Source organism: Gymnogyps californianus, chromosome 4, assembly GCF_018139145.2.
Source record: "Gymnogyps californianus isolate 813 chromosome 4, ASM1813914v2, whole genome shotgun sequence".
Taxonomy (NCBI): Eukaryota; Metazoa; Chordata; class Aves; order Accipitriformes; family Cathartidae; genus Gymnogyps; species Gymnogyps californianus.
Genome location: NC_059474.1, coordinates 12,031,421 through 12,044,855, shown reverse-complemented (window position 1 = coordinate 12,044,855; position 13,435 = coordinate 12,031,421). Strand labels below are relative to the sequence as shown.

The 13,435-nt window shown below is 37.9% G+C and overlaps 1 protein-coding gene across 1 annotated transcript in view; it reads right to left on the bottom strand.

Moving 5' to 3' along the window:
* Window positions 1–5,998: 5,998 nt before the first annotated feature.
* The window catches only part of ACOX3 (acyl-CoA oxidase 3, pristanoyl), a 37,443-nt gene continuing 30,006 nt past the window's right edge, over window positions 5,999–13,435 (bottom strand). The window contains exons 15-18 of the mRNA XM_050895551.1: window positions 12,268–12,442; window positions 11,727–11,794; window positions 10,948–11,034; window positions 5,999–7,280 (exon numbers count right to left, since the gene is read on the bottom strand). Coding sequence (XP_050751508.1) covers window positions 7,161–7,280; window positions 10,948–11,034; window positions 11,727–11,794; window positions 12,268–12,442 — 450 coding nt within the window. The 3' untranslated portion in view covers window positions 5,999–7,160. The remainder of the gene's footprint in view (window positions 7,281–10,947; window positions 11,035–11,726; window positions 11,795–12,267; window positions 12,443–13,435) is intronic.

Here is a 13,435-nt window from a genome sequence, read left to right as displayed (position 1 = left end):
AGAAACAATTCTCTGATCATGTCAAAGTTGTAAGGATCACATGTTTTCTTACTCCTCCTGTAACCTTTTAAAAAATTGTAAAACACATCATTCTCTCCCAAATACATCAGTGCAGGTCAGTTGTTGATGAGAGCAATCAGCCAGTGCGGAGAGGAAAGTATTCACCTTGCTCAGCTCTGTCTGACCTAGAATGACAAAATAAGTTTAAACTTAATAAGCATTTCACACTATGCTGTATGTCAAGTCTGTTTTCACCTTTATTTACCAGTCCACCAATTCTGCACATTTTAATAATAGAGATTTTACAATTACTTCCAGCTCGCTGAGGAAAATAATAAGCAGTGGCGGGTCTAGGATTATCCTTCACAACATCCCTAAAGCACACACAATGATTTCTCCACTGACAGCTTTCTGAGATCTTGTCAGTCAGGAAGTTCCTAATCCAATTAAAGCGTGTTTTACTGATAGATAGAATGCTTATTTTTTACTCACAGTGTCATGTAACACTCACTATGGTGTCTTAGAGGTAAATGTGTACGTTGTGTGTCACATATATTCAAAAAACAGAGTTTGAGAGTACCTGGGAACTCCTCTAAGAATGAAATCAGGTTTGTCTGACAAAGTCTATTTTCTATAAAATTTCTGATTGATATTTATTGTATTACTATATGCTAATTACTTTATTAGTTGAACCCTCCTTCAGATTTTCCATTATTTTGTTTGTGATGATAGAATCATGCTTACCACTTCTCCATCCTTGTAAAATTTTGGTATAATGTCCAGCAAACTCTATTCTGGTGGAATTTCTTTGATACTCTTAAATATAACAGAATTGAGTATGAGTAGGCCAGTCAAGTCTTCCTAGTCAAGCCTTCACAATCTTTTGTTGGCAGTTATATGGGTCTGCTGGTTTTAAAGTGTTTACCATAGTACGCGTTGCTTAACATCCTCCTGGGTTACTAAGGGACTGGAAAGTATTTCGTCACATCCCGGTGATAAAAGCACGTAAATACAGTGCAGAACTACTTGTTGAGTACTTTTTTTGCCTCATTATAAACAATTTTATCATCACAGCTCATATTTTTCCTATAGGGAATGATGTCTGTCTATAGATTCTTGTTTTGATTCTTACATTTTACAAAAATAATGTATTACACTGTTGAAAGAGGTTTTGCTCCCAGGCAATGGTTTTCCGTTCAGGACAACATTCAAAAAAGACCTCGTGGAGGTGGTAGGGCCAGTGCAGTATATGCTGTATGGCATACTGGCAGTAAAGTTGCTTTTCTCTGGATGCTTTAGAAGGTGTCCTGGCCCATGGATCACCTGCTGAAAGCATGAGGCATGTCTCTATCACAGTAACAGGTCTGACCAAACCAGAGCTCTATGTTGGTCCTTCCACAGGCTGGTTTCCAACTCGTCGTTATCTCTCCGTGGCATGTACGCTGCAAGCAATTGCCCTTCTAAACAAAATATTGTCATTCTGAATTGAGGCATTTTCTCTATCAAAGAACTTACTTACAATTTTAAAATATTCTTTGCATAAAAGGAGGAATAACAATGGATATTTTATGATTTGGCAAAAATGAGGTTTTAGCAAAGCTATGAGTACAGAGAAGATGACAAGCAAGTGAAATGAGTTGGGGAGGGCACTCTGCAGGAGGATGGAAGAACATGGGCAGGTGAAGGGGGCTATTGCCCACTGACACTGGGTCTTTGAAGTCTTCTGCAAATCTCAGTTGACCGTAGATCCCAAATAGAAATGTAAAAAAAAAAGTGTAAATTTGCTTCAGGAAATCCACTGGGAATTGTTCTAGCCACACACTTGCTGGTCTATTCTTTGACAAACAGTGCAGAAAACCCTGATGGAAACTGCATTTATTCAAGAGAGATTCATGCTGTGGGAATGCTGAACAAATGCAACCAGACTGCAAAAATTTGGGAAAGAAAAAGGCAAGGTAGTCAGCAGAACTGTTGCTCTCGGCAAAAACTGCATTCATCTCTCTTTCTGCCTCTGAAAGGAAATGACGTGAAATGCTCTGCTTGTATTTGATAAACCTGAGACTTGACTTGCTTGGAGAAGAGTGAAGCTTTATGCTTCTGTTCCCACTGACAGTGTTGTGGGCAGCCTGCTGTGATCACAGCTGACCTTGCCTTGGCTGGATCTGTCTGTCTCAGATTATACTATCACATGGATGTCTCATGCAGCGAGCTCCCCTTTGCTTACGGTGCTCCTTAGGCCAGTGAACCGAGCTAAAATGATCTGGAGCCTTACTCTGATCTCAGGCTAATGAGAACTGGGAATAACAAAACATTGCTAAGGCCCGTGGAGGTACAGTGTTACAAGCGGAAACACAGGCCTCCGTGATGTCCATATGGTTGCATCTGAGAGAGAGACTGGTCATGCTGATAGCATGTGCTCGTATTAAATCACAACTCAGGTTTGAAAACACATGAAGTCAGTAAAGAAAATACATGAATAAAGGCAAACAGAAGAGAAACTTGCTACCCTGCAGAACGCATGATAAATCATTTATTACAGTGGGAAAGAGGCTTTCAGACAGAAATGGCAGCGTATGAATCTACTTATCTCTGCAGAAAACAAGCACCTCTGGGAAACCTGTATCCACAGAACTGCAGCTGTAAAGATGGTAGGGCTTCCATCTGGCTCCCTAAGCCCTGACACCATCGCTCCTACAAAAGGTGATGTGAAATATTCATGTATTTATCTTGCCACATCAGCAAGCGAGGTGTGTGCATTCAGTGTCCTAATGCACATGAACAGTTTGTTTTTTTCTGACAGAAAAGAGATTTTTTTGCTTTAACTGAGTCACATCAGCAGAAATATCACCACAGAGGAAACCAGTTCGAAATACCCTTGGCAGGTAGGCGGTTTGACAAAGTCAGAGAGAAGGAAAATGCCACTGTCCAGGAGACAAGCCATCACGGGCACAGGGGAAGCAGTAGGTTAGGGCTCTTTCAGGCCTACTTGGATTCAGCTTTCTGGTGACAGATTTAGCTGCCTTCATGTGGCAGCTTGAAAGGACAGATTCCCATGGCCAAATTGTTTTGGACTGAAGCTATTTGACAGCCTTTGACCCAGCTCCCCAACCAAGTTAAAATGACACATCCAACTTTATTTGGCATTTGAGCCAGGAGGGAAATGACTTTTCTGTTCTGCCAGAGGCCTCTTTTATTCAATGTCCTGTAAAGAGGAACAAACTGCATATAATAATGACATCTTGTGGTAGATGTTGAATTATTGCCCTATGATTTAGTAGATAATTGGATGCCAAATTTCATGACATCTTTCTCCCTCCATGCTGCAGCTCTGCAAATTCCCACTTACAATTTCTGCTGCTCTGAGAAGCTGGATGTAGAAGACCTCTAGGACCTTTGGCTTATTGTTGACTTCAGAGGAAAAGGATATTTTGGTCATTTAATTGCACAGGTCTGGCTTAACATACAGGTCAGAAATTCATAGTCATAACTGATTAAAGAATGGTTATCCAGATATTCATACAGAAAATACTAGACTTTTGATAATACTGATTGCATAGTGGCTCTGGCCCATAGAATGAGCCTGCCTTTGCTGCACTGTGGCTTTGTACTGCGTGTGAGTAAATGGAGATAGCCTTTGCCGGCAGCATATAAAGCCCAACCGCTGCTGAACACCTGCACTGCGCTTGCAAACAGTCTTGGTGCGCAGCCACCATCACCCCGCGGCTCGGGGTACAGGGATGTGTGGTGTTATGGAGAGTAAATCCCCAAGGCCTCACGGTACCCCTGCTTTGCTTTTACTCACTTTGGTGCTCACATCTCTAACTCCTGCCATTAACTGTGTGGGTATCCAAGGATCCCATGAAGCTCTAAGCTTAGTGCAGGCCATGTGACAGTTCATGTTAGTGTCCATAATTGTGACATTTTACTGAGTATCCCACTTTGCCTGCCCATAATCATGTTCTTGCTGACGCGCACTCTGCAGTGCTTGCTCTGGTCGAAGTTAGAAGCTTTTCAGAACAAACAGCACACTTTCCTGCCAGTTTGTACAGGCCTTATCAGCACGGAGGGGCTCAGCTTTTATCAGAGGGTTTGGTTGTTGACTAAATAGTCATAATAAATAAGATTAGCAGGAACAGCTTAGGGATATATTTCTACAGAGGTGTCTGTTTATCCTGTCGTGTTTGGTGGGTATCTTTGGGGCTCACTGGGTCTTCAGTTCTGTTCTGTGACAGCTGATTTGTCTCAGGGGTTTTTTTGGATGAAGGTGGCTTAAGCTACATGCCAAACACCTTTGTTTTTTTCTTCTGGCCTACAAAGGCCTCATAAATAGACTTACAGTTCATATGCAAGATTTATATACAGCTCTGTTTCCCAGCTGTGAGGAAGGAGGCAGGAAAAGACCGTATCACCTACGGAGAGCTCAGGGGTGGCAGTGAAATTGCACGCGTGTAAGAGAGTGAAATAATGCTGATCAATTGGTAGTACAGAATGTGGAGTGATGGATCAACGCTACTGGTCTCTGCATTTTATGTAGCGGGGCATCTCTTCCCCATTTGCCTTTTTCACTGTCAGGGATCCTGGTGTTCACACTGGATATCTGGCATAACGTGCTCTGCCTGCTTCCTTCAGGTCTGCACAAATGCAAGCAGGAGACGCTTGCTGCATTTCCTACTGATACGGAAAATAGATGAAGATAATCATGAGACTCCATGATTCCATAATATCTAATGATAGGTATTTAGCTGTATTGATCTATTTTTTTTCCACGGGATGATGCCACCTATTGGACATTATTAAAAGAGGCAAAACAGTTCAAAGAAAATAAATACTTTATACTGGGGTTTTTTCAGCAAAGGCGGCTAGACTTTTGACTGTTTCCTACAGTTCAATAGCTAGACAAAGAGCTTCAGTTGGGACATCCTGAATTGTGGTACCTCATTAGAAAAGAAGAAAGAGGCAGAAAAAACACAGGTAACACTTGCTATCTCTGGCAAAGAAAATGAAGTTCAGAAAAAAAAAAATACAGGTAAGGTTTAACAAGATAGTTTTATCTATTTTTCTAATGGAACTATAAACAACAGTTTTGGTATTTGGGGGTTTTTGTTTGTTTGCTTGTTTTATTTTACTGAAGTGTGTTGAGGGTGATCATCGTTAATTGACCTTGAACTTCTGGTGGTAAAATTATTAATATTTAAGATCGAGAGGTCTGGCTAAGAAGTTATCTTTACTAAAAGAACATTCCTTCCGACTACAGGCTAACAGCCTGTGATTGTTTCCAACTTCCCACTTCTGAGCTAAGATAACACCAGGTGTGCCACTAATACAGGCTCCACCAAGAGCCATCTCTTGATATTGTCATGTTATTTACTGTTTGATTCCTTAGAATTGTGGCAGTTAGCAAGCTACCTACGGAGTCCATGCCTCCAGGGATGGATACCTGGCTTTGTTAACATTGAAACGACTGCTTCTCCTCACCTCTTTCTTTCTTTTTCTGAAACGGTATATAGGTTGGGTCTTTGCAATCAGTTGGCTGAGAACAGGGGAGCAGAGGGGGAGATGGTCTCTGAATGTTCTCTCACTACGATCATAGTTAATAAAGCTTCTGTCTGGCCTGTCCTAAATTGTACTTGTGTTGTTATTATGCACTTGGAGTCCTTAGATTCTCCAACAAACTGCTCTTAAAAATGCAAACAAAAACTTTAAAAAAAAATCTGTTTAGTAAATAAATGTACCTTGAGGTACTCTGAGAAATCTTTTTAACACTGGCCTTTCAATACATTCTCCAGCCATGAAATGTTTCCTGAGCTCTGTCAGATTTAGATGGAATCAAAGAAGCCTCTACAGAACTACCTGGTCACATTGTGGCGGTCTGTAAAGACTTACAAACTTTCATATAACTGCATCATCTGCAACAACAGATGAAGTTATAAAACCCCACAAGGACAAGGGTCTGATTCTGCTCAAGTAGAATTCAACACTCAAGTACTGAAATGGCATTTATTTAATAGCCCAAACCATAATTCATCCCTGATTAGCCATAAAGAATACTCAATTTTTTAACTTATAAAATAATCTCTTTGGCTTGATAGGATTTCTCACAACAGTAAGGGCAACAGGAATTAGGTTTTAACAGTACTTCAGTTCATAGATACAATAAAGGAAAAAAAGGAATTTGTTTTTCACAGCATATCTAAAACATAAAATATTCTGAATTTTCAAAGCTTTGTTAGTGTCTCTTCCATTTGTGAATAAAAATATTTGATAGTTAATATAGCTGAAAGAGAAATATCCTAATATGTTCAATAATGCCTACCACTGTTGTATGTTCTTATAAGACCATATTTATAATAATTCATTTGAGTATATTCTGACCTAAAACACAGATGCAGTTTGTATGTGTGTTAATGTATCCCAGGCTTGATACTGGTTTTGCAGTACTGAAAACATTATAACCAACCAAGAACGTATGTAAGCTGTACAAGTTTGCATTACCATACATTTTTTTAAAAAAGATGTATAAACAAGTCGTTTTCAATTAATTTTACGTACAGAGTTACACACCATTTAAAGACAGATTATCTAAAATCCCAATCCTCGCCTGCATTGAAAGAGCAATCAAGTAGTTTAAGACAGAGGCATATGAAGTAAATCAGAATAGCTTCACAGACTTCAAAGGGGCTGTTGGAAATGATTCCCATCCCTAAATACAAGTTTATCACTGTTGGTGTTCTTGATGTCTTTTTTCTTTTTTCTTCAAATTCTCTTTTATTTTGCTTTTGTTCAGCTTATTCATAATCCCTGGTGGGAAATAGTTTTTAATTATTTAACTTCCGTAATATGACAGTAAAGTCAAGAGACTGATTGGAACATTTCTTTTCTAGAAACTTTGCAAAGCAGTGATCATAATGAATCTTCATTTTTTTGTATTTAATTGAGTAAATATGAATAGTGTGCAGATGTGTTGCTCTTGCTCTTGTCATTATTATTTTAACAGTCCCTGAGACCAAGTTGGACTTGATTTCAAAGTTGTTTTAAAACTTGGCACTTCTCTACAAAAATCTCTTTCATTTTCAGTGTTTGACATGTGGTCTTATTTCCTCCTGATGTTTGAAATACGGTATCCATCTCAGGCCCATCCAGCCTCTTACAAGTTGTTTGGTTTACAATCTTGACCTCAGCCTGCCTGTAACAGGTTTATTAATACAAAATTCTGCCCACCACGAAGGTCTGTTCAGAGCTTTGCTGCCTTGAAGGATCTCTGCCCACATATTTTTATATAACTGCAAAATAATAACAAAAAGGATTAATTCATACAGAAAATAAAACAAAGAAAACTTCTGCAAGATAAATTATCTAACTTATTGGTTGAAATGAGATTGTGATCAAATTTCTACATAACAAATGTGAATAATTATGTACAGGCAAGAATAAACACAAAGATAAAGCACAACATTTCAAAGTACTGTAAACAAACATCAGATATCTGTGGCAATCATTTAGGCCATCCTTGGCATACGAGCAGGAAAGCAGTAACCTTTATAATTTCTTGTTTTCAACTTGACATGAGTTGTATTTTATCAAAGGTAGAAATTTGGAAACAAGGTTATATTAAGCTAATCTTTGTTCTGTCCAAACCTGAAGACTGTGTCTGAAAGCACTCGTGCATGTCTGTTTTTACCTTTATTTCAACACATTTCTGGAAAGTAACATAAGTTCTCTCCCAGATGTGAACTGTTCAATCTGAGCATAAGAAATTCCTCTCTCATAAGCAGATTGTTAATTCATCATCTTCATCAATTTACAATTTTATGTGGAAAGGTTAAAAAAAAGTACATGGGAAGTAAATTCTGCAAAAGTATAATTTTAGCAATATTTGGCAGTTCATAATTAACTGAAGCTTAAAACTTTAAATAACATTACAGAAAGATGAGAAAAAGAAGGCCGTATTTTCAGCAGTAAGTTAGAGTACTGTATAATACAATATTAACGTAGTATAAAAGCAGTCAGTGATGTAAAGTGAAAAGCCTTTTACATCAAAAGATGTCTTGGCCCTATATATTTGTGATGATTTAAATAAATATTGAAATATAATATGTTTAATATTAAATATATTTTACCTTGATTACGTGGGCTAGTGTTAACTATTTAGTTGATTCCAAGTTTGATTTAATATTGTCTAACAATTTTTAATTAATCTTGAAATAAATGTGGTGATAACTTCACACACTTAAGCTGAGATTGTCAAAGCTTCTATGGGGAAATGATGTCCACACCATTAGTTTCTTTTAAAGAGAATCTGAATTCATATTTAGTGCTTAAAGGCGCTCATAACAAATTTGGAAACTTTTCTTCTGCTCCAACTATGATCTGCGGCTCGTGGTGCAAGGCACTCCACTGCAATACAACATAGGTCATCCTGAATTAAATTCATTTTCCTGTTATGCTTGGATTATCTATTCTTTACCATACTGTAATTTTTACTAAAATGTTTGCATTGGTTTTCAGAAGTTGCAAAGACAACAATGAATAGAGAATTAAATATAGACAGCCAGAAGACAAGGAGCTTTATTAAGTATTTTCTTTGAGTGAGGGATTGGCAGCCTTTTTCAAATTTCAGTTGAAAATATTTACACAAGTTGAAAACCACAGACTTAGAGGCAGGTCAGAAAACCTTCCTGAATTCTGCAGAATATGGGTTGGATATCATTGCTTGAAATTATTTTCTCAATATGACTCAATGAATTTACAAAAACCTTACCAAATATTTAGTACACGAGGAATTCAGTAGTGTTTAGAGTCCTATCTGCATGTCTCACATATTATATTCCTAATATGAATCTCTAATATTAATCTCTAACATTAATAAGCCTCTGCGGCTTCTGTATTTGTGTGAGCTAAGAGCTAGCCAAAGAGGAGCTAGCCAAATCCATTACATGACAGCTTTATCAGCTGCTGATAAGAAATCTCCGGCTGACTACTAGAAAGGGGATAGTATTCTAGGAACGGATCACTGTGTACTTGCACCATATTTTATATTCCTGCCTATAGCATCTGCTCACAGCTTCTGTTAGAGACAGAATAATGGGTGAAAATGGGCTTTTGGCCAATACAGATATTCTTAACATTCTTACAGATGATGTTCCTTCTCTTAGACTTACCTTTGGAGCTTCCCTCCCACGACCTGTTTCATTAATTTAATCCTCAAAACTCTACAGACATGGAAACAAAGTTTCCAGTGATGATTACAGTCTTCTTGTCGACATGGCTGGATATGTAGAGCCAGCCTTTCCTCCTTTATTTGTAGAGACTGTGTTACCAAAGTAATCATTCTGTTAGGTCAGCCCCTCGTTAGAAACATCTGGGCTGCCTTCTGTATTGCTTGATCACCATGGGAACGATGGACAACTTTAGACATGAAGACACAGACAGAGAATATTGAAAAGCATTGAGTACGCTTGACTCAGCAATCCTGTCAAAATTCCTGGCAGTCTCCCCAGGCTCTAGTGATTCTCTACAGGGTCGGTCCACACTAAACCAAACTACCGTACTGTGACACTAGTCTCTACATAATAGTTACCCCACAGCTTGGCCCTGCTGAGTAGGGTTGGCCAGTAAGCAAGAATGTTGGTTTGCTGAGACTTTGGAATGAAATACAGCTCTTTAAATACGTCAAGGAAAAAAAAGCAGAGAGGGACCATGACCTACTATAGCCAAATCCATCGTGCACCCACATCCTGAATTCTGCTTGCTGGTCTGGTTATGACACCTCAGAAAGGATATGGCAGAACCAGGAAAGATACTGAGAAGGAAAACAAGGCCTGTCAGAGGAATGCAAAGGCCCCCACAGATAGTAAATGTATACGGACTGGGATTAGGAAGTATTTTTTCACAATACTCATAATTAAATTATGGAAATTATGGTGTCATGGAAGCCAAAAGACAGCTGAATTTGAAAATGGATGGGAAAATGAATGGAGGGTAGGTACATCTGTGGCTATTAAACGGAACGATAAAAATACAACCTATGGCATGAGATATCTCTTAAACCACCAACTGCCAACAGTTGAGACACCAGGGAAAGAATACCTCGATACTTCATCTGTTTCATACAGTGTTCTCCTTGGCCACTGTCAGTTACAGAGCATTCTGTGAACTGGATCCAGTATGGTCATTCTTATGCTCTTGATTCAACTCTTGCTTCGTGTAATTTAGATTATACAAAAAAATCTCTCTCAGCCTTAACAAGGATGGATTATATATTCATTAAAGCAAGGAGAGGTGCTAACAAAACAGCATCCTTCAAGTCTGTATTAAGATTACTGAGAAGCCTTGGGTAATGCTGTACCTTGTACTGGTTAGTACAAGATACTCTGTCATAATCCTAGAATTCCCATTGGATAAACAGAATTCTCAAAGAATTGTGCAATTTCTGATACAATATTTAACTGGAACAAGTTTTAAATTTTCCTTTGTCTTCTTAAAATAAAAAATCTATGAAGAATTAAAAGAAAGAAATAATTTCTACACCATTTATATGCACATCACACAAACTGGGTGTAATGTGAATACCAATAAAGGCAGCAAAAGTCCTAGGCAGAGAAGAAATACACCTTACTACCTCTCCAAGGTATTAAGCTATACACTAAAGACATATTACTCCTTAAGGAATCTTAGGAGATGGTATAATTTATTTTGTTTTGTTCAGCAGTACAGATGCCCACAAGAGCAAACTAGAGCAACATTGTATGAGTTTCCCATTGAAGCCCATCTCCAGCAAATGCAAAATATCCTTTTCTGCTGACATCAATTTAACTCTGGTACTTTCCACTGAAAAAGTGTCTTCCTTTTCTTTTGTAGGTGTGAAGTGTCTTGAATATGTTATGGCTATTTACAGGCAATACCCTTCTTAATGATTAAACTTACAAACTTTAAAATGGGTTTTCTTACCTCTCCACTAGCTTTACCAATGGGAGAGTTGAGAATGAAGTCAGGAGGAGCAAAGACATCAACCAGGGCAACTGCATCATCTTTCAACTGTTTAAAAACAAAAGACATACATTTGGCAATTTCTGTAGTTGTCTATGGCTACCTGTGAACTACAGAGCAGCATAAAGATTATTTTCGTAAAGTACCAGCTATTGGTTACATAAGAGAAATCCACAATAAGGAGTCTAGATTTATTTTGCTTTTTTTCCTCCCAGGGTAATTGCCAAAAGAGACTGTATTTTAAATGTTTTCCTCCTTTGCTTATGGTTTTTAAAACACATTTTAAGCAAGATGGTACTGTTTACACACATAAAACGACGTATTTTTGAACTTTAAAAACATAACATCCAGATTCTTCTTTGAAATTTTGCTTACCTGCGAAGAATATAATCCAGTTTGAAAAGCTTTTGTGCTGAGAAAAAAAATTCATGAGCTAACACAATAATGAAATAAATAGAACTGGACTGCAGGATTTCACTGGCTTTCCAATGAAGCCTGCAAGGCCACAAATGATAGAGCGTTATTTTGTAAGATATGTTGTTTTCCATTTTTTGGTAAATAAACTAGGACTAGATTCAGGGTCAATGAGTCACTAAACTTTACAGAAAGCTATTCAGAAACTACTAATGTAATATCCTGCTAATTTACCCCTTGAAGTACAGAATAACTGATATATCTCTTTTTTAGTATTTGTATACTATATTATTATTTAATCACAATAAACAATATTGAAGGCTTACCTTGTAGCAGAGCTCCAGAATAGCATTCTGAATAAATCTGCCAGCTTGTTCACCTGAAGCATAGCCACCTGCAAATACATTCACGAAACTTATAGCAGTTAAGATTACACTGATACAATCCTTTTACAAAGGAGTTTATCTGTTCAGTATTCAAGAGACTAAATAGATGCTCCTGTGTAATTGGATTGACTGTCTTTCATTAATGAGTTGAGTGCAAAACCATTAATCTAAGACTTTTGGAGCCTTTTGCATTAACAAGCTACACAGCATCTTGCTGCCTGTCCCCCATCCTCTCCCCCAAGCACTGGACCACAGCAAACCTTGCGAGCCCTCCATCATCTCCGAGCTAAGAGAGAGTCTTTTGAGTTAATTTGTCACTCCAGATTCCTGCTCCTGAAAATTTTGTCCAGAATGATTGTTTTATATTACACAGGCAATAAGAAAATGTTCTAATCTAAATCCTAATTGGGATTCCCTCCCCCTGCCAAGTTAGGACTTTTATAAAGTGACATGCACAGTATATTCAAGGAGCTGATCTCACCTTGGTAGAGCACAGCCAGATGTTTACTTAAAGACCAGAGTCCATACAGAGCACTGAGATTCTTAAGCACTGGCTGCAGAGTAGATGGTATGTTGGGATCATGAGTGTAGTCATGAAATCTTTGTAAAACTGTTTGTTCAATAAAAGCAATGGCTAGTGATCGACAGTAGTACACCTTAGGAAACAGAAAAGAAGGACAGTGAGTAACAAACTACAAGGAACCAATCCTCAGCTAGTGCAACATGGCATTGCTTTGCTGAAGTTAGTGGAGATTTGTTGATTTAGATCTGCTGATCTAGCTTCAGATTAAAGAAAGTCTAAGAAGAAACTGTAGGAGAAAACTCTTTCTACAATGTCTTTGCAGAGGTTAGTCATGAAATGCCTCTTAGAAATAAGATCCTAATTTTCCACTGTGTTCCAGTTTGGGTAGTCTTTTATATCAATCCAAAGGGAGCGCAGATTGTATGCCTATTACCAGTGTAATTTGGCAGTTGCACCCAGACTGTATGGGATCGAGTAGCTACATCGGAGAGAAGACCATGCAAAATCAGGTTTGCTGACTTCAGGATCATTAATAAACCCATATAACTCTAAGAAGATAAAGGTAGGTTTACATTTATTTAATATTATTCAGAGTTTTATAAAGAAGATAAAATCTTCAAAGTGGTTCAGTAACCTATTGAAAACTTATTACAGTCTCTTCGAATAATAAATAAAAAATCTGGTAATGCTAGCATGAGTGGATTCTGTTTATGGATTGCAGTAGATTGCAATATGTTTTGAAAGAACTATCCAACTAATGCTTGCCACCTATCTGATCAGAAAGGCAAGTCACCAGTTACTGTTAATATGGAGTATAAAACCTTAAGTGATTGTACTCACATAGGACCACTTGTCTGCTTTTATATACTTCACCTTTGCTGTATCGTGGCATATGTCCTACCATGAAATAAACTGCTAACTGAAAACATTCTAGTTGGTCAACAGAAGGCGAATATGAAACCACTGCTGTTGTGGCTGATTTGTTGCAAGGCTGTAAACTGGTGTTTGTTTTTAGCCCATTTGTTCAGGGTTTGTTTTTTTTTCATTTAGGATTAGTTGATTAGTTTTTCTTTTTTCTTTTAAATACTTGCATCGTCCTTGCATTTAAATCCACTGTGGCATTTTA